This window comes from Archocentrus centrarchus, chromosome 15 (assembly GCF_007364275.1).
Source record: "Archocentrus centrarchus isolate MPI-CPG fArcCen1 chromosome 15, fArcCen1, whole genome shotgun sequence".
Taxonomy (NCBI): Eukaryota; Metazoa; Chordata; class Actinopteri; order Cichliformes; family Cichlidae; genus Archocentrus; species Archocentrus centrarchus.
In genome coordinates, this window is record NC_044360.1 from 861,960 (window position 1) to 889,523 (window position 27,564).

The 27,564-nt window shown below is 45.1% G+C and overlaps 2 protein-coding genes across 3 annotated transcripts in view; both read right to left on the reverse strand.

Annotated features, from left to right (window-relative positions):
* acss1 (acyl-CoA synthetase short chain family member 1) overlaps positions 1 to 11,990 on the reverse strand; it is a 30,926-nt gene extending 18,936 nt beyond the window's left edge. The window contains exons 1-3 of the mRNA XM_030747437.1: positions 11,661 to 11,990; positions 5,833 to 5,929; positions 4,376 to 4,575 (exon numbers count right to left, since the gene is read on the reverse strand). Of these exons, the coding sequence (XP_030603297.1) occupies positions 4,376 to 4,575; positions 5,833 to 5,929; positions 11,661 to 11,982 (619 nt within the window). The 5' untranslated portion in view covers positions 11,983 to 11,990. The remainder of the gene's footprint in view (positions 1 to 4,375; positions 4,576 to 5,832; positions 5,930 to 11,660) is intronic.
* Positions 11,991 to 16,188: 4,198 nt separating this feature from the next.
* LOC115793296 (zinc finger protein 708-like) lies at positions 16,189 to 27,284 on the reverse strand. Of its 2 annotated transcripts, XM_030748214.1 has the most exons (5): positions 27,077 to 27,284; positions 20,374 to 20,527; positions 19,077 to 19,135; positions 18,947 to 19,001; positions 16,190 to 17,531 (listed from the first exon to the last, which is right to left on the reverse strand). In XM_030748214.1, exons 1-5 carry the CDS (start codon positions 27,215 to 27,217, stop codon positions 16,354 to 16,356), a joined length of 1,587 nt encoding a protein of 528 aa, XP_030604074.1. In that variant the 5' UTR covers positions 27,218 to 27,284; the 3' UTR covers positions 16,190 to 16,353. The 2 variants fall into 2 exon arrangements, with proteins under 2 accessions (XP_030604075.1, XP_030604074.1); XM_030748215.1 differs by lacking the exons at positions 18,947 to 19,001; positions 19,077 to 19,135 and having other exon boundaries at positions 16,189 to 17,531.
* Between the last annotated feature and the right edge of the window lie 280 nt (positions 27,285 to 27,564).

Consider the following 27,564-nt stretch of genomic DNA (forward strand, 5'->3'; position numbering starts at 1 on the left):
AAGGCTGTATATTACACTCATGTTTGGACTCTTTTTTTGGTGCACCCTGCTCCCAAACCTGCTCCTTGGGTGTAGGTGGTTCAGGCTCAGCTTCAGCCTCAGGCAGTGTTGTAGTCAAGACCACCTGATGTGTGGCCTCGGGTCTTCTGAGCTCCTGGTGGGCCGTGGATGACCCGGGACCCCTGGGTCTTTCCCTGCTTGCCTCTGGATCCCGAGGGGGGGGGGGGGGGGGGGGGGGGGGTTGCAGCTTCTTGCCCTCAATACTGAGTATGTTCCATGATAGAGGAACACACACACATTACTACAACTACAGCAAGACTGTATGTATGTGTGTATTTGTATATGCACTTATATATATGTAAATGTGTATGTGTAGCTATTTATCTTCTATTATTTTTTTCTGTTCTCTCCCCCATTTTTTCCCTCTCTCTCTCTCTTCTTCTCTTCCTTCCTGCCTGTCAGATCTGGCAAGAATAAATAAAATAAAAATACAAATACAAATAACAAGAATAGCTTATAGAAAACTTATAGAGCTCTTCTTGTAAAAGCAAATATGTTTGGTACAACAGTGCTTTCGGATCATCATTCTTATTGAGAGAACTGCCAGACGTGACAAACTGAGTCGAGACCAAGACCAGCGCCCCACTCTACATGGCACAATAAAATGTGAAACATGATCAACATCACTTCTCAAATTGATCTGAAAGATCCATATTCCCATAACATAAACTGAAACGACGCTCTCCTGACTGGAGTCTGGATCTCTGTCAGCCTTCCTGCTGCTGTTGGTTCAAACACATTCAAACACATTCATCGACAGTAAGAACTAAAGCCAGTTTCTCTCTTATAGATTAAAGCTGCAGTAACTTTTATAAACAATCAGTTTTTTACATATTTGTTAAAACTGTCACCATGTTGTGACAGTATGAGACAGATAATCTGTGAAAAAAATCAAGCTCCTTCACCTCCTCCCTGAACCGCTCCTGGTTAAAAACAACCAATCAGAGCCAGGAGGAAGGTCTTAGCACTGTCAATCACTCCTCGTGTACACGCTGCTCAATGTACTAATGCCAGAGAAACAATTTACTTTTCTGCCGTCATTGGCCATGCTAACTACAGGGTTCTGCCTAGAAATCTTTTTTAGCCCGGCGCTAATGTTAATACTAATTAGTAAGCTAATGCTAACTGCTAAATGCTGCTCGTTAATTGAGTGACGGGGCCTTGTAACTGGAAAGCACCTCTGAGGCCTAGGCAGTAATCAGTCTTTGTGGACATGTAGTTACATTTCTCGAGGTGCATGTCAGGTTAGGTTCAGAGAGGATTTACAGTTATGTACCTAGGACTGAACACTAAATCAGGCCTTATTAGATCAATAGAGTGATAATTTATGCATATAATACAGAAGAGTTACACTTATTTATCATGCATTTAATGTGTTTCCTTCCACTAATGGGTTTGCAGACATCACATATAATGATCAGCTGCTAAAAGCATTTCCTATGTTCGAATATCAGCCACCATGTTGTGAGCATAAACTATCACATTTTTAATGCAACAACAGGAAGTGACATCATCTTGCTGGGAACTGTAGTTTTTTCTGGAAGGCCTTTCACAGCTCCACCTGTGCTGAAAACTAATGTTTGATTATGGCTTTCTGAATACAAGTAGGGCCGTAACTATCAGTTATTTTAGTAATCAAGTATTCTATTGATTACTCCATCAATTAATCAAGTAATCGGATAAGAAATAGTTTTTCGTATTAACAATTCATCTGCATATTTTGACTTCCGTACTCCAGATATTTCTCTGTGTGAAACAAACAGGGTGGACGGAGCAGCTACAAAGTTCTCTTTTCTTCATGTTGCTGATCTGGTGTTGATGAAGGACCTCCAGCTGTTTCCCAGTAAAGGTTTTAAGGTGGTTACAGGAGCAAGCACTGCTGCTTTGGACGCTAGAAAAAGACTCCTTTCGCTCCACCTGAGCTCACCGTCTCAGCAACGGCTCCACCTCTTTGTGCTGCAGACAGACTGCACGTAAAACAGCTGCTGTTGTGTATTTGTTGAAAAACTTGGGGCTGCATGAGTTTAATGCTGTAATGCTTTTTATTTACAAGCATTCTCCAAATTATGTTTCTACTGCAGCTCTATTTTTAGTCGCAAATCAGGAATTTAAGTATAAAAACATTTTGACGGAGCCCTCAGAAAGAGCGCTAGTGCTAATGGCAGCCCCCGCTAGCAAACTGTGGTTATAGTAATCTGTTCTGGTGGCTGCAGCTGAAGTAAAGAAAAAATAACAGCTGACATTCTCTGCACAACACACACACACACACACAGCACAGAGCAGTGGGGGGCATGGAAAAACTTGTCAGCGATGATCCACTTGTGTTAAAGAGTTTTTTCCAAATGATGGAAATCCATCGCAGAGACAGAATTTTAATGCCACTAATGTGGAGGAAATGCTCCGCTTACACGGAGACGCCTGAGCTGCAGAGTTAAAACGAAAACATCGAAGCAACAAATTTGTGTCGAGGATTTTTAAAAATCAAGTTGAGTTACTTGTGGAATTGTTGCAGCCCTAAAATCTGCATTAAATTTCCAGTTTGTGTATCAAAATACAAGAAGGTTGTTATTTACCTTTAATTCTGGGATTTTTTTTTGTTGAATCTGAAGCCTGAAATTTTCATTTGATCTTCATTTTTCCTCTTACTTCTCCTCGGGTTCATGCTGGTTGGCATTTTAATTTCTGTAGCCGCGAAATCAAGTGCATGCACAACTGTAGAGAGCTCAAACATGCACAATGTGAATGAAACTGACCGTGCCCTGAAATGATACAGACGCAAGCGGCAATAATGGCAGCGACCTAGCTGGGGCGGAGACTGTGGGGCACGCTCCTGGGAGAGGGCGGAGGAGCGCAATCTTTTTTGGATTTGAATCAGTACGTTTTGCATCCAATAAAAGCAAAGATGTTAACAAATAAATTGGACAGTATTCTGGTAATTTAGTGATATTTCCACAGCTGTGGTCTTGACTGGTCTTGAAATAAAATCTCAAGCCCTCAATGTCCAAGTCCATGACAAGACCGGGACCATCAAAAAGTGGTCTTGAGACCAAGACCGGTCTTGAGTACTACAACACTAGCCTCAGGAGTCATCTGTGCCCGAACTGTGAACTTCTCCTTTATGTATGAGTGTGGGCGGGTCCTCGTCTGGAAGCTGAAGCGCACAAACGTGGGAGAACACGCTCCCCTTTCTGTGCTGCAAATACGTTTTAGGGTCCAAACCAAACTACTGCAGCATCTGTGTGCAGCACAGAGGGAAACACAGACAGCGATTAGAGCAAGACGACAAGTACGCACTTTGTGTCCTTTTATCTGTGATATGAACTGATACAAAGCAGCAAGTTCAGCCTTAGAGCCCAACCTAATTCACAGCTGTGAAAATCGCTTCGCTTTTCTCCTGTAATACACATGTAATATGGTAGAAAACTTGATGTTGAGACGGCAGAGTCACGCCCCTCTGCCGCTTTCATCACGCGTACTTGGTTCGAGACCAGCTAGCTTGCGGGGCCCAAGTTGAACCCGTTTTTCAGCCGAGCACCGAGTGCGTTCGTGGTGGAAAAACCGCTGAACGGTTCAAATACTGGCACCTGGCACCTGGTCGGTGGAAAATGGGCCTGACTGTCCTGAGTCCAAGGGTCAGAGGCCATTGTCAATCCCCACAGTGTCTCTTTTGTTTTTGGGCCCCAGTCAAACCACCAGCGGTGTCCGATCACCTCCTACAGCCTCATCACCAGAGGGTCTCCATTCCCGACCTCAGCCTCCTGCCTGCCAAGTGCTGCTGGCACTTTTAACCCAGCAGTCACACACTCACACTCAGGGTTCAGTATCTAACTTTGACATACAGGTTGGAGGAGCCAGGGATCAAACCCTAAGAGTGCAGACTCCAGAGTGTCCAATCGAGGGCTGTCGTAGCTTCACAGTTTCAGATTACATTCACAGTAATGATAATATCATGATATGCATGGAAAATATGAATGAACAAAACTAATAGTTCACTTTTGTCTTCTGTGTGTTTGATCTATTTTTTGGGGAATGAATGACCTTTGACCCTGTGAGCTGTCACTGGTGCTCTGGAGGAAAAGATAGAAACAGATGTTGATGCATGTTTTTTTTGTTCCTTCACTGAAAAGACTCATGAGAACAAATTTCTGCAGCCAAAGCCAATAAATGAGATGGTGACAGCAGAGGGTTGATGATGATGATGATGATGATGATGATGATGATGATGATGATGATGATGATGATGATGATGATGAAGAGTCAGACCTGACGGGTTAAAAGACGAGTGTATGGAGGTGGAGCAAAGAGGTGGACTCACCGTCCTGGATCCTTCCTGCCAGAGCCTCTGAGCTGAAGCCGGCGAACACCACAGTGTGCACCGCACCGATACGGGCGCACGCCAACATGGCTGCCACCGCCAACGGTGATACAGGCATGTATATGGCCACCCGGTCACCTTTGTCGATCCCATGGCTCTTCAGAACGTTGGCAAGGCGGCAAGTCATCTCCAGCAGCTCCCTGTGGGGCGAACAGGGTGAGGATGATGGCTTTGGATGATTCACAGGTCAGAATAATCCTTTTTTATCTGAGTTCATCATCCATCTAAAACAAGCTGTTTTAGCTCCTCCCCTTAAAGATAACAGGACTGATCATACAGCAGGACACGGGAGGAAATGAGTAACAGCAGGTGAGAACAATTGCCTGATCAGATGACATCATCAAACCTGTAAGAATAGCCTGGGTGTGCTGCACAGTCAGAAGACGATGCTGAGCTGAGCGATAAATCTCTGGGCCCTAATGTGGGACTTGTACTTTTATGCTTCATTTATGCTTCTGAGCTGCATCACGGCCGATGCCGTTCATACCTGTATGGTGTGCCTGCATCGCTTTGCAATTTCACCATCAAAACAACAGTGGGCAGCAGAGTTTCTCTCTTCAAAAAACAAAAGAAGAAAGAGCTAGAACCATGCAGGAGATAACAGTATGTAACTGAAGGGCCAATCATCGGGCAGGCTGCATCAGTATGTAGTTACCTTTCTCAGCAGGTGCAGGTCAGGCTGTGGCGCAGGATCAGTTCTTTTCTGTGGTACAGATTTAATACCGGGAAAATAAATCCTGCTGTAACCCTTCTGACAGCTGACGCTGTAACCTGGCATGCACCATCCATAAAAGTATAACTACACGCCCAGTTCTGCACCATCATTTCCTCATACGCATTTCAGGCTATGTCCTCTTCATCACAGTTTTCCAAAGGAGAGAAACTCCAGCACCAGCTAGTGTTTTGATGGTGAAACTATAGAGCTCTTAATGCTGCAACTGCATCAAAGGCTCACAGCTGCCTCTTCAGAGAGGCTCTCCTCCCTCCTCTCCACAGACTTGGACCTCTTGGAGTTCTTGTTCTGCTCTTCACTGATGCTACAGAGTAGAATGAGGACTACAAGCAGTCCAGGGTGGTGGCACATTACTGGAATGTACTGGAATTAATCTCCCTCCTTCATCATCTCTGCAGGACACACTGTTGGTGGAGAGACTCTCTGTGGAGGCAGCTGAACATATCAATCAGACCCTCACAGCTACAATGTGTGAAGCTGCTGACAGCTGGTTTCCAGCATGTGATCAGGTGAAGATGTACAGCACGGTTCAAACATCATCTCCACATTTATGGTGTTGATAAGATAAAAATGAATGTCATCTGCATAGAGGGAGGTCACAGCTAAATCATCACTGTCAGATTTCTACCTGTGGAGCTGATTAGATGATAACAGGTGTTCTTACCTGTAGGTGACCTTCTGCTCGGTGCCGGGTTCATCTCGCTCCCAGATCAGAGCCACTCGGTCCGGATGTTTTTCTACGTGGACGTCCAGACAGTTCACTGACAGACAGACAGAAAATCAAACTGAAGGTTTTTGATCTGAATGTTTTCTTTTAAACAAGCAAAGATCTGACATGTCATATCAGTAATATTAATTAGGGGTGGGACTTTTTTTTTTTGCATTTTTTTTTTTTTTTTGCATTTTTGGCCATAGCAGCTTTTGTCTACAGTGGAGAGTGACAGGAAATGGGGGAAAGATACGGGGGAAGACACGCGGGCAAATTGGCGACGGGCCGGGACGAGAACCCGCGCCGCCCGCACCGCAACATCAAGGAATACAGCTGAGCGAATGATTAATTTCCAACTATATTAAGTGAGACATTAATGTTGAATAAAACTATCCAGTTATGATGCTTAACTTTAATTTCAGGAGTTTGCTTATCACAGGAGCACTTCCACCTTCGTTGGTCTGTGTAGCAGACTGGTGGGAAAATAAACAAAATTTTGAAGTTTAAGCTTATGTATATTGATTCATTCATCAACTAAACTTAAATTAATATTTATCATGTTAAATATTGAAATGTGATTAAAATGCGATTAATTTCAATTAATTAATTACAAAGCTCCTAATTAATTAGATTAATTTATTTAATCGAGTCCCACCCCTAATATTAATATAACATAATACACATAATGGCACTGAACAGGAGTGGCCTTCCAATCTCATTGTACATCCTGTATAATGACAATAAAGGCATTCTATTCTATTCTATTCTATTCTATTCTAAACTGGGGTCTGTAGGTGTCTGTGCTGTGATAACATCACTGTCAGTACAAACATTTTCTTCTTCTGTGTTTCTTGGCTCACACCCAACTGGGTGAGTCTGAAGTGTCTAAATCACTGATGTGTAACGGTTTGGAACCACTTCCACACATTCCCACAGAAAGCTGGCACCAGTTGAGCACCATAACAGCACCAGTAGCAGTCAAAAATAAACTTTAAGCATTTCATGCACTAAATATCCAAATATCTCCAATCATTTCCAGGATCTTTGTCATCATTTAGGAGACTGAGGACTCCAAAGGCAGAAACAACACAAAGCAAACCTTTTATGTGAGACAGGGAAAGGAAACCAGACACAGACATGGACTCATACTGACGAGAGACACAAAACCGTAACACAAAGGACACAATAACCCAAACAAGGTAAGGCTCAGAAAATAGCATCAGGAATGACACTGAATGAACCTAAACTGAAAAACTAACAGGAGCTAAACTGAAGACACTGAAGAGCATGTAACCCCCCCCCCCCCCCCCCCCCCCCGCCCCCACAGCTGTTATGAAGGGGAAATTATCCACAGAGACCAAAAGCAGTTTCTGTATCAGCTGTAAACGGCTTTTCAGCCCTGGAGGCTGATGCTCATTAAAAATGTGAAAAGTCTTTTGCTGATCCTTCCAGGTGACGGCTTCCTGCAGCTGTGACAGGGTCATTCTTCATCCTCAGAGACGGATGAATGACATCCACCCACTGAGGCGCTGCAGCATCACCTGAGGCTGTTTCATCGACACGTTCCAGATTTCTTTGAACAGAAGGACACAAAATTCGTCCTGAGTCATTCGAGTCTCATCAGCAGCTACAGGAACCTCTGATGGAGGTTTGAAGGCTACTAGTTCTACTACTAGTCACTTCCTGTTTCCTGTTCCAGTTCATTGAAGATTGTGATGAAAATCAGAGCTGTGAGAAATCGATTCATAAGGCTCACCAACAGCTTCATCAAACCAAACAGCCAATATTTGATTTTCAGGTTCGGAGGTCAGAGGGTGTTTCATCTGAAACGGTAACTTTAACTGATCAAAACAAAGCTTTGTGCTAAAATATGATCAATTCTACTGATCAGACATTTAAGGCTGAGGTCAATGAAGGCCTCAGACATGTTTCTGCAAGTCTTAATTGATGAATAATCTGCTAATAAGTCATGATTCAACACAATCTGCCAAATATCCTCAGACTCCTTTTTTACTGGTTTTATCTTATAAATCAGTTCATTGTGAACTCATGAAAAACTGCAGCTGCAGCTGTTTCCTTCTGCTTTTGTGCCATCAGCATCTCTCAGATCCTCTAATGATTAATTCACTATCTGATGCAAAGTCCCACAAACACATCGTGTGCTGTCCCGCGCTGAAAGCGACACTTGATCTGCTGCAAAGCGTCTTCATTTATGCTCTGATTGAACATTAATCTGAAAATGGGCTTAAGCCTGCAGATCCTGTCACGCAGCAGCTTTACAAAGTCATTTATGTAACAAAGAGCAGGAACAGAAAGGAGAAGCGTCCAATCAGATCTGAGAGAAATCCTCCAGCCAGCGTTATTGGAATATTATTGGATTATTATGAGAGAGAGACAAACAACAGAGGAGGATAAAGACAATAAAGAGAGAACACACAGTCAGGTCGCCGATCCCGACGGGAACAGGAGCTCCAACATGCTCCCAGACCCAGAAAACCAGCCCCCAGGAGCTGATTATTACTATTATTATCACTGCTGGTACAGTGTCTGTGCACCTGTGGTGGAAAATAACTAAAAATGTACCCAAAGACAATGTTGAGGTACTTTGAGTATTTCTACTTCATCACGTTTGATATAAATAATATTCTATCTGTAATTCATAAATAACACTCGCTAGTCTCATTGAGCCATCGCACCAATACAGCCACTGAATTTAAATCCACATCATGAAGCAGAAACAGGTCTCCTGACTGACTAAGTGATCCTGGCCCCGTGGCAGGGATCACTGACAGGTGTGTCAGCCCGCTTTCCTCCAGAGGTCACAGGTTCGAGCAGAGTTAGAGCTTCTGGAGTCAACCGCAGTGTAGGGTTATTATAGTTAACGAAAACCAACGAAATAACGAAAACTGAAAAAACATTTTTGTTAACTGAAATAAATAAAAACTAGAATTAAAAGCCAAAAAACCGAGCACAGAAAAAAAAAGTCCCAGCTGGCACCAGTACACAACTGCAAGGTGATTAACACACAATCACAAGCAGAAATGCGACATGAGGTCGGACACTTCATTGTGTACAGAGGCCACAAAGACCCTGAAGTCTAATTAGAGCATCTAACCAAGCTAGCTCCAAACCTGAAGCAGCTTCAGGTGTGAGAACATCAGGATGCAGCTGGATTTGACCTTTGACTCCTTCAAAGAGTTTGTTTTTGTCCAGCACCACATGTAGGTGTTGTTAATCTGCTGCACTGATGCTGAAGTTTATTGTAGAGTTTATTGTAGAATTTATTGAGTTTCAGAGTTCATGTTTTTCTTTGTTTCTTCCTGTTGATGTTCATGTGTGTCCTTAATATCACACACATTTAACATGTAGTGCTGCTGTCTGTGAACCGTTGGTTGTTTAAACAGTATCTTTTGTTGAGTTTTCATTACACAGTAGTCACTCTTGTGCCTTCAATCTTACACCTGACAAAGTCTGAAAAACTGAAACTAATGAAACTAAACTAAGCAATAAACCAAAAATAAAAAATCAAAATCACTCTGAAAACTAACTCAAACTAACTGAATTAGAGAAAAAAAGTAAAAACTAACTAAAACTAAACAATAAAGTAAAATCCAAAACTATTATAACCCTGCCACAGTGACAGACTATATACTGACATCACAGCGAGTGACCTTTCACCTTTCAGATCAAAAACGGCATTACTTCATTGTTTTATCCGGTTTGGATGAAGTCCAGGAGAGTGTTTGCAGGCGTTAGACTCAGAGGTCAAACTGAAACGTCCCGCCCTGTTATCAGCTCTGCACACGCCTCCTCCTCCTCCTGCCAGCGGCTCATTATCAGCTCAGGCAGCGGCAGGCGGATCACCCTGCAGGACGGAAGTAACGGGCGTGGTGGAAAACGGAAACAAACGAGCACGCGAGGGGGTGGGAGGCAGGTGGAGGGTTTCCTTTCACTTTAACTGTTGGCTTGTCTTTCGGTTTGGACCTCGGCCGAATCAGGTCTGCAAGGTTTTCACAGTGAACACCTGACAGCAGGAAGCCTGCAGCACCACACTGACCTTCACCTTCATCATTAAATGCACTCAGCGAGGGAGTTAAAGGCCACGTTCAAATGATGTGCATTAATAACACGACCCATATAAACATTTTCAGTGATGGATCAGTTCTACAAGTCTGTTTTAAAGGGCTCAGTTCATAAACTAAAGGTTAAAGATGCACAGGACTGCACGCAGGCAGACTCACAACAACTCACCGAACTCCCTGAAACAGACACAAAGCTGATAAATGAACTTTCTGTCGTCTTTAATATGGATCCAAGACATGAGCCGCTCACAGAGCTGGAGCTTTAAACCGTGACTGATCAGTAATCAAAGGCCTCAACACCAACCACCCCATCACTCCCCCATCATCCCTGTTAAATCCAGAATAGAATTTAAAATTCTTCTCCTCACCTACAAGGTCTTGAATAATCAGGCCCCATCTTATCTCAAAGACCTCATAGTACCATATCACCCCAACAGAGCACTTCTCTCTCAGACTGCTGGCTTACTTGTGGTTCCTAGGATACTTAAGAGTAGAATGGGAGGCAGAGCCTTCAGCTTTCAGGCCCCTCTTCTGTGGAACCAGCTTCCAGCTTGGATTCAGGAGACAGACACCCTCTCTATTTTTAAGATTAGGCTTCAAACTTTCCTTTATGATCAAGCTTATAGTTAGGGCTGGATCAGGTGACCCTGAACCCTCCCTTAGTTATGCTGCTATAGGCCTAGTCTGCTGGGGGGTTCCCATGATGCACTTTGTCTTTTCATTCCCCTTATTTACTCTGTTTATACTCCACTCTGTATTTAATCATTAGTTATTATTAATCTCTGTCTCTCCCCCCTCACAGCAGATGACCCCCCCTCCCTGAGCCTGGTTCCGATGGAGGTTTCTTCCTGTTAAAGGGAGTTTTTCCTTCCCACTGTCACAAAGTGCTGCTCATAGGGGGTCGTTTAGACTGTTGGGTTTTCTCTGTATTATTGTAGGGTCTTTACCCACAATACAAAGCGCCTTGAGGTTGTTGTGATTTGGTGCTATATAAATAAAATTGAATTGAATTAAATTGAATTGAATCACACCCACCACCATTAAACCAGCACTGCACCAGCTCAGGCCTTTAATGATCAAGCTGTGCAACAATGACACCTTCATTCAGTCCCTCCATCACAGCAGCTCGATCACTTTAAGTTTTCTTTGCAGTTCAAATTCAGTTTTTCTGTAATCATTCAAAACCAAAGCATCAAAAACAGGCAGAAAACTTCATCTGTTTTCCGTAAGTGACTAAATGAAGTCATTATAATAAAATTAGATACAGTAACTTAAACGCATCAGTTATGATGTTATTATAACTTAAGAAGGGCTGTTAACTGATTAACTTTAACGCTGCTGTTACTGATCGATAGATTAGATTCCTGTGGAAACCAGCGTAAAGACGAAGGCTCAGTGGCGCATGCGCCCTGATGTTTCTGATGAACTTCGATCAGATTCAAAGCGCAGAAACAGCAGCCGCGCGCGCACGCGCGTAAATGCAGCGGAATTTTGAATGAAGTCTGGCGCAGGTCGGTCAGTGGAGCCGCTGCCTCCGGCTCAGGATCGATCACTGATCAGTAACAGGGTTATTGGGATGTTATTGATTGGCTGTGGGAGGATCCGGACTGGAAACACGTGACCGACTCTTTGACCCTCTGTTAGGGAAACTTGAATTAAATATCGGGACCGATCAGGTTATTGATCGGCGGGGAGACTCACCGGACACGTTGAGCTTTCCTCCCAGGAACCAGCTGATCCTCCCGCTGGTCAGGTCGCAGTCCCGGACCCGCCGGAACGGTTCTATCCAGCGCAGCCGGGAGCCGGCGGCGGACCCCCAGAACCGATCCGGGTCCCTGACGGACAGCTGGTACAGGTCGCGCTGGGAGAGCCGGGACAGCTCGGTGCTCCAGGTCCCCGAGGGACGAGCAGGCTGGTAGGAGAGACACCTGCCGCGCCGGGCCGGAGCGCGTCCCGGTCCCGGAGCCCCGCATGTGCTCAGGACGGTCCTGAAGAGTCCGGTCGCCCTGCTGCGAGCGGCCATGTCAATCTTGAGCAGTCAGCTGTGAGACTGGAAGACCTCAGCTCCTCAGAGCCGGCCCCTTCGCCCCCTCCCACCCCCTCAGGTGTGTCCAGGTGCAGCAGGTATGGAGGAAGCTTAGTGCCGAACACACAGGAGGAACACGGAAACTCTGCTGAACGATTCAACATAAACCTGAAAGCAGTTCTGCTACATTATGAATGTTTCTCACTCTGAGCTGAAGTTTGAAGATTGAAAGAGTTCAAAATTCAAATAAAATAAACTTTTTACTTTTATTCATTCATTCATCATTCTGATTACTTTAGACAGTTTATCTCATACTGCCTCAAAATTGTATGCATTATTTTATTTGTTAGTCAGTAAATGTGTAATAAAGTAATTTTGTGGAGTTTAAATTTTGAATCCCATAATTATGATTTTCTTGCTTTTTGAATTTCTAATTCTAATTTGTTTAAATATTATAATTGTAATGCCACAGTACATTATTTTATTATCATTTTCACCCCTACAAATCATTTCTTGTCTTCTTACTGGTGGACAGCTGTTACATCACTTCCTTTGTGTAGTTTAGCTGTTTAGTTTATTATTATCATGTACAGGTAACACATCACTACCAGCACTGACATTCTTCGGCCCAGGCCGCTCAACATTTTATATATAAGACCAAAAAACATTTGCACATGAACTAACACTTAAATCAATAGGATATAAAGTAAACTATATAAAAAAGACTGTAGAGACTATATACAGATAGAATAAATATAGAAGCAAAATACAGAGTATTAAACACACACACACACACACACACACACACACTGTAGCAGGTGTAGTACAAGGAGATGATGTACATGTGCAATGTGTACAATGATAGTGCAAAATTATATGTATATATAAACTACTGAATGCAAACTGTCCAGTATTATTTCTTTGCTCCCTGTCATCAAACATAATCATTTAAATATGATGTAACTGAAGCACATTTCCTGTTTGATGGGGAACTGGGTTCATTACAACATGAACAGATTCAAGCCTGAGCACATAAAGCTGTAAAAGCTTACAGGTTTCTTCAGGTTTCCCAGTTTGGCGTCTGCAGGTGTTGGTGGTTGAACTGGGAATGACCTCAGCGTCCCAGCAGAGAGCTGATCTTAACGTCACAGCGCAGCTGCATCTTCTTACTGGTTACATTATGATTATAAAATCGAGTCATTTAAGTTCAGACAGCGAGCAGATTTCAGCAGCAGCGCTGAAACTGCAGCTTAAAAATTCACATTAAAACCAATTTCAGTGTTTGAAGGTGTTTCTACTGAAGTGTTTCTACTGAAGTGTTTGCTGTATCAAACAGATGCTTCGTGAGACACAGGGAGAGGAGGCCCAATCTTCCTGACGCTGTTTCAAGAAGAGGAATCACAAAGGTTATAAACTGTCCTCTCTGGCCAACTCCCACATTCCTGACTTTTACCATATACAGGTGTGGAGAGCAGCTCAACCGATCATAAAGTTGTTTACCATATGGATGTATGGTCAGCTCCTTATTTGGAAAGAGATAGCCCAGCATGGGGCCCCATGTGCATACCTTTGTGGTGGCATCAATTGGAGGCCTAAACTCAACGCTTTCATCCTAAAGGAAAAAACCATACATACATAGTAGATCAGACACCACATGTTTCTACTAAAGCGACCTCACTGATAAGGAGCACGACCCCCCTCAGGCAGGTAGAACCTGCTTTCTACGACACGAAGGCCCAGCTTCCTGTAGCCTGTTTATCACCTGAGCTGTTTTGGTGTGAGGGGCTGGAACAGTTTCCACCTCATGGAGACCAAATCACCCGAAACATGAGCGGCTTCATGTGGGTTTGTTTTTGCTTTTATATGAGATTAAAATTAATCACTCATAGCCACTGATATCAGTAACACGTTAATCTAATCCAACTACTTTTTCTCGGTAACGAGTAATCTAACGTGTTAATATTTGCAGTCCAGTAATCAGATTACAGTAATGTATCCAAGTCACTGCGTTACTATTTTTGTGATTTTCCTCAGTACAAAGATATATGTTTGCTTTCTTCTTGCGTCTCGGGGAGTGACGTCTGACCGTTTTCATCATGAGGACAAAAACAGTACAGCGACACAAACGGAAACAATGGAGGGAGGAGAGAGATGCACGTTTTCTAGCTGAAATACAGGAACTACTGTGAGTCTGTGTCAGCTAAAGAGGACAACATCAAGGTTAGTTGTGCGCTCTGTGCTGTGACAAAGTGCTATCTGGCTTCAGAAACACTACGTCAAATATGAGGAAACATCTGGAGTCGCAGCACAGTCACACTTATAGAGCGAGTCCCACCAGGTGGTGAAGCAGATGCAGGAGCCCCCCAGCACCCAAACAACAAAACCTGGACTTCAGTACAAACCAGTAAGTGGGGGGGGCTGAAGAAGCTGGTGGGACAGTATGTAGTAGAGGAAATGCTGCCCTTAAACACGGCTGACTCGCCCTCGTTTCCTGGTTGTCATTTTTATTTTGGAGCGGCGGGGGGTGCTGCCGGTGTTGTGCCAAAAGTGATCGTCTGCCAAAAAGTGATCCTGATGTTTCTGTGTGCTTTTATGTTAATGTCTTTGCTTATATTGGTAAACAGAGTGCAGTCAGCATGATTTATGAAGGGCTTATATATAAAATAACCTGTTTTTCAACAATCTTTAGGAGTCTGTGTTATTGTACCTACATTATAATCAATCCAGTGATTTTTGGACACTTCAAATATCTTTATAGATCTGTGATGTCATATTTGTTTCTGCAGCTTTCTGAGACAGATTTCTGTTTAAAAAGACATTTTTAATGTCAGACAGTTTTTACCTTCATAAAAAACAAATATATAAAAGTCACTTTGCCAAAAACTGAGTGCAGCTTCTACCTGTGATAGAAATGCTGTTTCTCACTCACAATGTCCTGATATCATTCATGAGAGATATGTTTGATAGATGCTTCATAGATTATAGATCAACAAGTCATTTACGGCTGTTTAAATACAGACGATCCCTTCCTGGCACACCAGCAGCTGTTGAATGTAACTCCTAAAGTAATTTGTAATCTAACTTAGTTACTTCTAAAATCAAGTAATCAGTAAAGTAAGTTACTTTTTAAAAGAGTAATCAGATTACTTTTTCAAGGTAACTAAACCATCACTGCTCATACCTGTGAACACCTGACAGAGGATTAAAAACTCTCATCATATAAATCTCCAGATCTGCTGCCCCCTGCAGGTCTTCACAGGGACTCCTCCTGTTTACTGATTTATTCCAATAATAAAGTGTCATGTTTGCACCGCAGGAATCATCATCGATCATCAGAGATGTGATGAGCTGAAAAATGAGGTTCAAGTTATTTGAGCAAAATGAGACCAGAAGTTACTGCTGAGCGTTTCCTGTGTGAATAAAAGTAAAAATCCAAACTAAAGCCCAGAGAAAACAGCTGATCCTCTGCTGTGCCTGATGTTTTCAGCTTTAACCCTTTGAGTGGATGAACAGTGGAATCAGATTAGCTGTTTGTCTGTCTACTCACTTTAAAATCGATGTTAAACATGCAGCTCATCAGGCCCCTTACAGCCAATAATCTGTCAGATTTATTAGCCCACATCAAAACTGGGATTAACAGCTCAGACACGATGACATAGAAAAAAATGGCAGACTGCCCTTTAGCAGGTAAACAATGACGTGTTTTCAGATTAACAATCAGCCAACATGATTAAAGCTACTGTTCAAACACAAAGCTTTAGGGATTAGCTGCTGATTAGATGCTTTAATCTCACCTCTGTTCAGATGGAAAACAGCTGGATTACATCAGCAGTTATCACAGAAAACCCAAAAGTCAAAGGTCACAGACCAGTAGGACTGGTTAGGCTGGAAATCAGCAACAACATCCAGACCACCTCTTCAGCCTGAGGAGCTTTATTTTGAAAGTGCAGTGGAGCAGCCCTGTGTGTGTGTGTGTTGGAATCAGACAATATGTAAAGAATGCCCATCCACCTGTCAGTCAAAGAGGCCACGCCCCTAATAATACCATCCTTCATTTTCTTTTGCTCAGCTGGATTTCTGATGTGGATGTTTTATTTTTCTAAATCTTAATCAAAATTATTCTTAAAATAAAATCATGTGACCCATGCCAGTAAAAACTCAAATACGCAGTCATTAGAAACACTCGTTTATTCTAAGAACTGTAAAAACACTCGACTGTTTTACAGAAACTGAGATGTGTGATTGGTTCCTCACAGTCAGGTGGCAGACGAGGCCATTCTAGTGCAGCCGTGAGAAAAATGTCTATTTTCATTCCCCGTGTGCCTGTCAGACCAATCAGAACGCTGGGAGATCAGACGCACATCCTCCTCAATTCTGAGCAGCATCGGCCCGCCTCTGCTGCATCTGCTTCAGGTGAGCTTTGGTCTGCAGGTGAGCTTTGAGGAAGGTGAGCAGGCGGAAGTGTTTGCCGCAGTCGTGGCAACTGTACGGCGTCTCTCCGGTGTGGATGCTGCGGTGCCTCATGAAGCTCGTGGCCAGGTTGAAGGTCTTGGAGCACAACGAGCAGCGGTACGGTTTCTCCCCAGTGTGCGTGTACCGGTGGTCACGCAGCAGCTCCTTCAGCCGGTAACTCTTCCCGCAGATGTCACAGTGGAAGGGTTTCTCCCCTGTGTGGCTCCTCTGGTGTGCCCGGTACTGCGATTGGTTGGGGAACTTCTTACCGCAGACCTCGCAGCTGATGATGGCGTCTGTGGCGGGCAGCTCATGTGAGTGTTTGCTGATGATGTGGTTTTTCAGGCAGCGGAAGCTCTTGCCGCAGACTGAGCAGAGCTGTCGCTCGCCGGTGTGCGTCACCTGATGACTGCGCAGGTTTGCAGCCTGCGTGAAGCCCTTCCCACAGGTGGAGCAGCGGTACGGCCGCACTTCCTGATGCACCAGTTTGTGGCGCGTCAGGTGGCAGGCGTGGTAGAAGCCCTTCCCGCAGACGTCACAGATGAACGTCTTGTCAAAGTGTGTCATGCGGTGGGTCTTCAGCACGCTGACACAGGCGTAGCCCTTCCCGCAGATGTCGCAGTGGCAGCTCTTCTCGCCGGTATGCCGCGCCTTCATGTGCAGGTCGCGGTGCGCCTTGTGGTTGAATCTCTTCGGGCAGTAGTCACAGGTGTACGGCAGCAGCCCGTGCTCTTTGATCTCGTGTTCACGGAGCTTCAGGACGCCAGTGAACAGCACGCCACACACTGAGCACACCGGGTGGGCTTTCTTCTCGTGGTCGGCGAGCCGTTTGCTGTTTGGAAACAACATGCCACACTGCGAGCACCGCAGGTGAGTCTCGGTCACCTCAGCAGACGTTGTGACTGGATTCTTCTTTCTGCCACCCCGAGTCCTCTTCCTGACCCCACCGACAGCTGCTGAGGTGCTGCTGGAAAGTGGTGATGCCGAGCGAGCGTACTCATGGTCATCAGCCTGAGGCGGAGGTAAGAAGGGGGAGGAACCAGCACGTTGCGCCGTCTCCTCACCTGTTGCATCACACGTGCTTTCATTTCCACCTACAACAGGGGAACAGGAAGTTTGTCAGATGGACTCAGGAAGTTACTGATGGATCAGACAGTCTGACAGTGCGGCCTAATCTTTATAAACTTTAAGGTGTAACCTGAGAAAATATGTCACTTCTCACCGCCAACTGAATCTGTTGTTGTTTTTTGAGTCTTCAGTTTACATTATTACAATGTTACAGAGAATAGCGGCTCCACAATGTAGCAACTAAGATGTGAAAGCTCCTCAATCTGAGATCAGGAGGAAACAAATCTGCTGTGGCAACTCCGAGAGAAAATGGGGGCATTCCCCACCACCACCACCAGAAGACACGGCGCCGGGGGGGGGGGGGGGGGGGGGGGGGGGGGGGTCTGAATAAAGGCCCTTTCACACCGGATGCGTTGCGTAAAACGACACGAAATTCCGAATCTTTCGGATGCGAACCTGTCGTGTAGCTTATATACACACCGGACGCGTTGCGTTTTTGCGACTAAATCCTCCCTATATAACGCACGGTGGAAAAAAAATGCAGTCGACATCAAGTGATGATGTAATGGCCCTGATGTTTCTAAACAAGAGAAGGAAGAAACAGAGTTCATGGGTTCATCCAGCTCATAAGAAAGCAGCAGCAGGGAGAGTTTCATGGTTTGATCACGGAGCTGAAGCTGCATCACGGATGCTTTCACTCAAATTTCTGGATGTCAGTGGGACAGTTTAAGCTCTTGTTGGCAGAGTTGGGATCACATGTGAGGAGGCAGAGGATAATATCAGAGAGCCGACTGACCCGGAGCAGCGTGTAGCTGTGTGTCTGAGGGAAAATATTATGATTTTATTGTTCCCACATCACTGTATATTCAGTACATCGGTTCGTGTTTTGAGCTATGACCTCGCATGCTGCTAAATGCAGCGCTCTGATTGGTCAGTCCTGTTTGTTCGCTTGCGAAAGTCAGAAAAATCAAACTTGATCCGAAAAAATAAATGCCGCAAATTCGTCCTGTAAAATGACGCGGTCGGTGTGAACGGCTGCATTAAGAACAGGAGAGTCCGAAAAATGTTTTTAACGCACGAAACATTCGCAGAGAATTTACGCGTCCGGTGTGAAAGGGCCTTAACACCTCAGAGAATTTTGTTCACGTCAACTTCACGTCTGAATCAAAGTTTGCTGATTTCAGGAAACGACACAGGAAGAAGGGACTCGTTTTACAGCCACCAGCCTCCATTCAAAAAAATTAGTGTTTTTGTGAATGGAGTCTGGAGGATGGCGGGAACGTGCAGCATCCAATTAAATCCATACAGATTTTTTATGTGTGTAAAATCACACAATCAACTTGGGGGCGTGGCCTTTTGCCACCTGCTGCAGGTAAACTACAAGCTGTGGATCAGAACGTTTTTCTGGGCGCTGCTGGCGTTTAAGGCGGCTGTTTCTCACCGTCAGCGCTCTGGTTCTGCAGCGACACCAACAGACACTCAGAGTCGGCGGCGTTCTGAAAAACAGAGGACAGCCGTCAGTGCTCGCTCAGTGGACGTTCTCTGGTGGGCGGATGGATTTAGTCACTGACCTCGTAGATCAGGATGTAGGCCTGCTCTGAGGGGGGGAGGGGAACCTCACCACCTTCACCTGCAACACGCAAATAAAGGCAAAAGGAACTCGACTCGGTCAGAAAACCAAAACAACGGACCCTACAGGGTTTTTGCATATAAGACCTGAGACTTTTAGGTGGGCGGGATTTTAATGAGCCAATGCCCTCATGTAAGATAAGATCGATAAGGTTTATTCATCACATGCACAGTTATACACAGTACAATGCACAGTGAAATGTATTTTGTACCTGCAGCCAATAAATAGTAAAATATTAAATATATATATATATATATATAAGAAGAATAAAATAATTCACACTATGCACTGAATAATATAAGAATTTACATTGTGCAATAATAGTGCCGTTCAGGGCTCAGAGTTGAGCAGACGGATGGCTTGTGGATGAAAACTGTTCTTCAGCCTTTCAGTCTCAGTCCTCAGCAGGGAGAAGAGTGTCCGGGGTGGCTGGGCTGTCTGATGCTACTTTCCCACCGCCCAGGTTCCAGAGCCGAGCAAGTTCCCGTGCCGATCCCAAGGAACCGGCGAAACGATTAAGAACGGGCCCGCGTTCCCACCACCTTTCTGTGAACTGCTCCTTTACGTATGAGTGTGGGCGGGTCCTCGTCTGAACACGGAAGCCGAAGCGCACAAACGTGGGAGAACACGCTCCCCTTTCTGTGCTGCAAATACGTTTTAGGGTCCAAACCAAACTACTGCAGCATCTGTGTGCAGCACAGAGGGAAACACAGACAGCGATTAGAGCAAGACGACAAGTACGCACTTTGTGTCCTTTTATCTGTGATATGAACTGATACAAAGCAGCAAGTTCAGCCTTAGAGCCCAACCTAATTCACAGCCGTGAAAATCGCTTCACTTTCTCCTGTAATACACATGTAATATGGTAGAAAACTGGATGTTGAGACGACAGAGTCACGCCCCTCTGCCACTTTTGGCACGTGTTCCTGGTTCCAGACCAGCTAGAGTGCTTCAGCGGTGGAAAACCCGCCTAACGGTTCAAATTACGGCACAGGCTCCGGAACCCTGTTGGTGGGAAAGAGGCCTACGGAGCTTCAGAGCCCTCGACCTCACTGATTGGTATAAATGTCCTGCAGGTTGGGGAGGGGGGTTCTGATGGTCCGTTCAGCTGAATGAACCACCCTTTTAAGGGCCATGAAGTCCTGCTTAGTGCAGTTCCCCATGTGATGATTCTTTTAGAGACCTTCAATAAAACCTCTCCAAACTGCAGCCAATCAGAGCTCAAAGCACAGACTGACCTCCTGCTGCCTGCCTTGTCTCTGAAGCGTCCTCGCTCCCATCATGCACTAGTCCCACGTTCCCTTCGCTCTTCACAACACTCAGATCAACCAGCTTCAGGATTTTCTCCACTGCTTCAACGCACAGATGCTCCACCAGAGCACTGAGCTTCTCCTGCGAGGAAAACCACAGAGAGCATCACAAACCTCACAACAAACCGTCTCATAATCAGCAGGCCGCCGTCACAGGTGGAGGCGGCACTAATGCAGACCAGCTGTGAAAAGCTGGTCTGCATTCAAAAGGTTTTTAGCCCAAAGTCAATTTAAAAAACAAGAATTTGACGTCAGAAAATTCTATGGAAGCCTGAAACTCCCAAAATAATAAATAAATAAATGACTCAATGAAAAGAGGAGTTGCAGGTAAAAGTACAAAATTCCTCAACTACAACAATAACAATTAAAATATTAATGCCTTAAATGTACAGAGAGCCTAAAATACCAAATCAAAATAAATAAAAGAAAACCAAACAGGTCCTGTTAAATGTATGGAAAAAATCCCAGCTCGCCCCTACGGGCGGTCTTTTGTCCTCCAAGCTCGGGTCCTCTACCAGAGGCCTGGGAGCTTGAGGGTCCTGCACAGTTTCTTAGCTGTTCCCAGTATTTTGCTCTTCTGGACAGAGATCTCAGATGTTGTTCCAGGAATCTGCTGGAGCCACTCTCCCAGTTTGGGGGTCACTGCCCCGAGTATTCCGATTAGCACAGGGACCACTGTTACCTTCATCTTCCACATCCTCTCTAGCTCCTCTCTGAGCCCTTGGTATTTATCCAGCTTCTTGTGTTGCTTCTTCTTGATGTCCCCATCACTTAGTATTGTAACGTCTATCACTACAACCTTCTTCCTTTGTTTGTCCACCACTACGATGTCTGGTTGGTTAGCCATCATAAGTTTGTCTGTCTATATCTGGAAGTCCCACAGGATCTTAGCTCTGTTGTTCTCAACCACCCTTGGGGGTGTGTCCCTTTTTGACCTCGGGACTTCCAGGTCATACTCGGCACAGATGTTCCTGTATGTTACACAGATGTTCTATGCCATACACTTGGTTATGGCGTTCCATGTATGCCCTGCCTGCTAGCATCATGCAAACTGCTGACACAGTGGCTTGCAATAGTATTCATACCCCTTGAACTTTTCCATATTTTGTCACATTACAACCACAAACATAAATATATTTCACTGGAATTTAATGTGAAAGACCAACACAAAGTGGTTACAATTGTGAAGTGGAAAGAAAATTATACATGATTCAAAACATTTTTTACAAATAAAAAACTGAAAAGTGCGGTGTGCAAAAGTATTGAGCCCCCCTGAGTCAGTACTTTGTGGAACCACCTTTTGCTGCAGTTACAGCTGCAGGTCTTTTAGGGTTTGTCTCCACCAGCTTTGCACATCTAGTGACTGAAGTTTTTGCCCATTCTTCTTTGCAGAACAGCTCAAGCTCAGTCAGATTAGATGGAGAGCGTTTGTCAACAGCAGTTTTCAGATTCTGGATTGGGTTTAGGTCTGGACTCTGACTGGGCCGTTCTAACACATGAATATGTTTGGTTTGAAACTGTTCCATTGTAGCCCTGCTTTATGTTTAGGGTCGCTGTCCTGCTGGAAGGTGAACCTCTGCCCCAGTCTCAAGTCTTCTGCAGACTCCAACAGGTTTTCCTCCAAGATTGTCCTGTATTTGGCTCCATCCATCTTCCCATCAACTCTGACCAACTTCCCTGTCCCTGCTGAAGAGAAGCAGCCCCAGAGGATGATGCTGCCACCACCATATTTGACAGTGGGGATGGTGTGTTCAGAGTGAATTGCAGTGTTAATTCTCTGCCACATAGTGTTTTGCATTTTGGCCAAAAAGTTCAATTTTGGTCTCATCTGACCAAAGCACCTTGTTCCACATGTTTGCTGTGTCTCCAACATGGCTTCTGGCAAACTGCAAACGGGACTTTTTATGGTTTTCTTTAACAATGGCTTTCTTCTTGCCACTCTTCCATAAAGACCACATTTGTGCAGTACACCACTAAAGGCCATTTCACACCGGATGTGTTGCATAAAAACAACACGAAATTCCGAATCTTTCGGATGCGAACCTGTCGTGTAACCTATATACACACCGGACGCGTTGCGTTTTTGCGACTAAATCCTCCCTATATAACGCACGGTGGAAAAAAAATGCAGTCGACATCAAGCAATGATGTAATGGTCCTGATGTTTCTAAACAAGAGAAGGAAGAAATAGAGTTTATGGGTTCATCCAACTCATAAGAAAGCAGCAGCAGGGAGAGTTTCATGGTTTGATCCCGGAGTTGAAGCTGCATCACGGATGCTTTCGCACATATTTCAGGATGTCAGTGGGACAGCTGTTCTTGTTGGCAGAGTTGGGATCACGTGAGGAGGCAGAGGATAATATCAGAGAGCCGACTGACCCGGAACAGCGTGTAGCTGTGTGTCTGAGGGAAAATATTATGATTTTATTGTTCCCACATCACTGTATATTCAGTACATCGGTGCGCATTTTGAGCTATGACCTCACATTCTGCTAAATGCAGCGCTCTGATTGGTCAGTCCTGTTTGTTCGCTTGCGAAAGTCAGAAAAATCAAACTTGACCCAAAAAAATAAATGCCGCAAATTCATCCTGTGAAATGACGTGATTGGTGTGAACGGCTGCATTAAGAACAGGAGAGTCCGAAAAATATTTTTAACGCACGAAACATTCGCACGCAATTTATGCGTCTGGTGTGAAAGGGCCTTAATAGTTGTCCTGTGGACAGATTCCCCCACCTGAGCTGTGGATCTCTGCATTTGGTCCAGAGTCACCGTGGGCCTCTTGGCTGCATCTCTGATCAGTGCTCTCCTTGTTGGGCCTGTAAGTTTAGGTGGACGACCTTGTCTTGGTAGGTTTACAGTTGTGCCGTACTCTTTCCATTTCCAGATAATGGATTGAACAGTGCTCCGTGAGATGTTCAAAGCCTGGGAAATCTTTTTATAGCCTAAGCCTGCTTAAACTTCTCCACAACCTTATTCCTGACCTGTCTGCTGTGTTCTTTGGACTTCATGATGCTGTTTACTCCCCAATATTCTCTTAACCAACCTCTGAGGCCATCACAGAGCAGCTGTATTTGTACTGAGATTAGATTACACACAGGTGGACTCTTTTTACTCAGTAGACTGTTCTACCCAAGTTCCATCAGCATGTTAAATGCCCTACAAGAGGGAACAACACACTGGATAAAGTCTACTCTAACATCAAGCTGGGTTTCAGGGCTGTGCCACTGCCACATCTGGGCCAGTCAGACCATCTGTCCCTGCTTATGATTCCAGCATACACCCCCCCTCAGCAAAACTGCTCTTTCTACATCTAAGACTGTTCAGACCTGGCCTGAAGGTGCCTCTCAACAGCTGCAGGACTGCTTTGAAACAACTGACTGGGACGTATTCAAGCACCAGGACCTGGAGCAGTACACCTCGGCTGCTCTGGACTACATCAAGTTCTGCACCGACACTGTAACTGTGGACAAGAATATCCGGGTTTTTCCAAATAGAAAGCCATGGATGAATGGAAAGGTGCAGAGCTTACTCAGAGAGAGGAACATCGCCTTCAGAGCTGGTGATGGGGCGCTTTACAGCGCTGCCAGAGCCAACCTGAAGAGGGGCATCAGGGAGGCCAAGGCTGTGTACAAGAGGAGGATTGAGGACTGTTTCCAGAGCCACGACTTCAGGCAGGTGTGGCAAGGGGTTCGGCATATTTTGAACTACAAACCCAGCCTGTTAGTTGATCAGCGTAACATCAATCTGGCAGAGGAGCTGAACAGCTTCTTTGCACGCTTTGAGGTACAGCAATCAGAGACAGCCATCCAACATCCCTCAGCAGGCAGCAGCAGCATCCTCAGGCTGCAAGAGCAAGAGGTGAGGCGTGTGCTGGAAACTGTGAACCCCAGGAAAGCTGTGGGGCCCGATGGTGTCTCTGGACGGATACTGAAGGTCTGTGCGGCTCAGCTGGCTGGTATTTTTACCAGCATTTTTAACCAGTCCCTGAGCCAGGCTGCTGTCCCTTCCTGCCTGAAGTCCTCCATTATCGTCCCCATCCCCAAGAAGAACACTATCAGAGGTTTGAATGACTACAGGCCAGTAGCACTAACACCAATTGTTATGAAGTGCTTTGAAAAGCTTGTCCGGGCTCACGTCATCTCCAGTCTCTCCCAGACTAGACCCCCACCAGTTTGCCTACAGAGCCAACCGGTCCACAGAGGACGCCATTGCCACGGCCCTCCACTCTGCCTTCTCTCACCTGGAGCAGGGGGGGGAACTACGCTCGGCTGCTCTTTGTGGACTTCAGCTCGGCGTTTAACACCATCCTTCCTGGCAGACTGGTGACTAAACTGTCAGATCTGGGGATACCACGCTCCACCTGTCTTTGGATCAAGGACTTCCTGACAGACCGTTCCCAGAGGGTAAGAGTAGGTCCCCACCTCTCTTCAGCCATCAGCCTCAGCACCGGCTCTCCACAGGGCTGTGTGCTGAGTCCCCTACTCTTCACCCTCTACACACATGACTGCACCTCCATACATGCCAGTAACTGCATCATTAAGTTTGCGGATGACACCACTGTGGTGGGGCTCATATCAGGCGGGGATGAGTCAGCATACCGGGACGAGGTGCAGCAGCTGTCAAGGTGGTGCAGTGAGAATAACTTGATCCTGAACACCACTAAGACAAAGGAGATGGTAGTAGACTTTAGGAGACAACACATGTCATTCAACCTCTGTTCATCGAGGGGGATGAAGTGGAGCTGGTTTCAGATTTTAGGTTCCTGGGAGTACATCTGCAGGATGATTTGACCTGGAGTATCAATACGACCAGCATTGTCAGGAAGGCCCAACAGAGACTGCATTTCCTGAGGGTTCTTAGGAGCAACTATCTGACCCAGAATCTGCTGGTGTCCTTCTACCGTTGCTGTGTAGAGAGCATCCTGACCTACTGTCTGTGCGTGTGGTTCAACAGCTGCACAGCAGCAGACAGGAAAACACTCCAGCGAATCATCAACACGGCTCAAAAGATCATAGGCTGTCCCCTGCCCTCCCTCCAGGAACTGTTCAATGCCCGCTGCCAGAGGAGGGCACAGAACATCCTCCAGGACCCCTCACACCCTGGACACTCCTTGTTTCAGCTACTGCCATCAGGCAGACATTTCAGGACAATGAAGGCCAGAACAAACAGACTGAGGAACAGCTTTTATGCCAGAGCCATCATTGAACTGAACTCTGTGTGGTTGGGACAGTGATGTGGGGTGGTAGTGCTGACTGTGTGCGTGCGTTGGTGTGTGTATTGGGGCTAGATTCGTCTTAATTTACTATTGTGCACTGTATTTTAGTAATCATTTTTATCACTCATATTTTATTATTTTATTATTTATTGTCTGAGGCACCTAGAAGGAATGCATTTTAAATTTCGTTGTGCAACTCTGTGTACAATGACAATAAAGATTCTGATTCTGATTCTGAGCAGTCATCAGGCAATTTCTGAATGCAACTGGTTGCACTCAGAGAAAAGGGGGCTCAATACTTTTGCACACCGCACTTTCAGTTTTTATTTGTAAAAAATGTTTTGAATCATGTATAATTTTCTTTCCACTTCACAATTGTAACCACTTTGTGTTGGTCTTTCACATTAAATTCCAGTGAATGTTTGTGGTTGTAATGTGAAAAGTTCAAGGGGTGTGAACACTTTGCAAGCCACTGTATGTGCTGGATTGTCTCAGGGGCATCTCTACACAGCCTGCACCTGGGGTCCTGCCTGGTGTGGTAGACCCAGCCTCTATTGATCTTGTACTCAGAGCTTGTTCTTGTGCTGCCATGATTAGTGCCTCTGTCTGCCAGTCCAGCTTTGTCCAGCCATTGGTAATATTTCTCTTAGTCAGCCACTTCTTCGATCTGTCGGTGGTACATGCCATGCAGAGGGCTGTCCCTCCATGATGGTTCCTGTTCTTCCTCCTCCTCTTTCTCAGGTTTCTGCTGCCTGAGGTACTCATTAAGCACATGATCCTTTGTGCCATCTTCCTGATGTATTCACAGGATCTTTGTTGTTTAATCAAGGACAGTGGTTCTGACACTCACTAGTCCTCAGCCACCTTCCTTCTGCTTAGTGTACCCTCCATGACAACTGGCAGTTACACTCTGCAGATTTTTGATACACACACACACACACACACACACACACACACACACACACCCACACACACACACACACACTCACACACACACACACTCACATAAACGACGGTTTTAATGTAAAATAAAAAAAAAAGTCAGAGTTATGCCTCACGTATTTTCCTAATGGTCATTATGAAACTTTCAGAGAGCACAGAAAAGCTGGGCATGATCCTGTTTTCGGGTTTCTTTAGTGTCAGTAACTTGAAACATTCCGAGGTGTAGCGGCGGGGTCAGAGGTCATTCACAGGTAAAAATTGATCTTCAGGTCTAATGTGTTAGGTTCTGCTGTCACCGGCTCAATAAGTCACTGACACACTAAAATCAGAGGATTCTTAAACGAAGTTCGCTGTGACGGCATTAGCGTCAGGTGAGTAAGTCCTGTTAACACCTGCGGTTCTGCTTCGAGCGCATGGAACCGGAAGAGCTTCCGTACAGCTAGCTGTTAGCGACAGTTAGCCGGACGGCTTACCTCAGCTTCGCGGTTCTGCTGGTTTAAAGAAGCTTCCTCCGCCGCACTGAAGATCTCCGTCAGCACCGCTCTGGCCAGGCTGCTCACGATGAGGGACACTTCCTTCTTAAAAGTGCTTACAGCGGTCATCTTTGACGTCATCTCGTTGCAGCGGCCGATTAGCTTAGCAACCAAACGGCTACTGCGGCTACAGGAAGTTACGTGGTTGTCTGATCCCGCAGCCACCGTCTGGCATTACAATGGTAATGTTTTAGATTATGAACAATTATGTACAAAGTACAGCTTCAACCATCCTGTATTAGACTTCATGAGATTACATAACAATTTTATCAAAAATATAAGGACATACCAAAAAATACAACTGCAAATGCCCTCTTTGTCAATCCAGGGACCTCTAATTCTGGACAGGAAATGCAAAACCTCTTTAAAAAATTATTCCCTGGACACCGAGATAAAAATGATATTTTAAATGAATTAATAAGTTATTA

Excerpts from the sequence above, each read along its gene's own strand:
- LOC115793296 (XM_030748214.1), bottom strand. The coding sequence starts at position 27,217 with ATGACGTCAAAGATGACCGCTGTAAGCACTTTTAAGAAGGAAGTGTCC. Across the intron at positions 20,528-27,076 it reads AGCAGAACCGCGAAGCTGAG|GAGAAGCTCAGTGCTCTGGT; the intron begins GTAAGCCGTCCG and ends TTTTCCTCGCAG. Across the intron at positions 19,002-19,076 it reads CCTACATCCTGATCTACGAG|AACGCCGCCGACTCTGAGTG; the intron begins GTCAGTGACTAA and ends TCTGTTTTTCAG.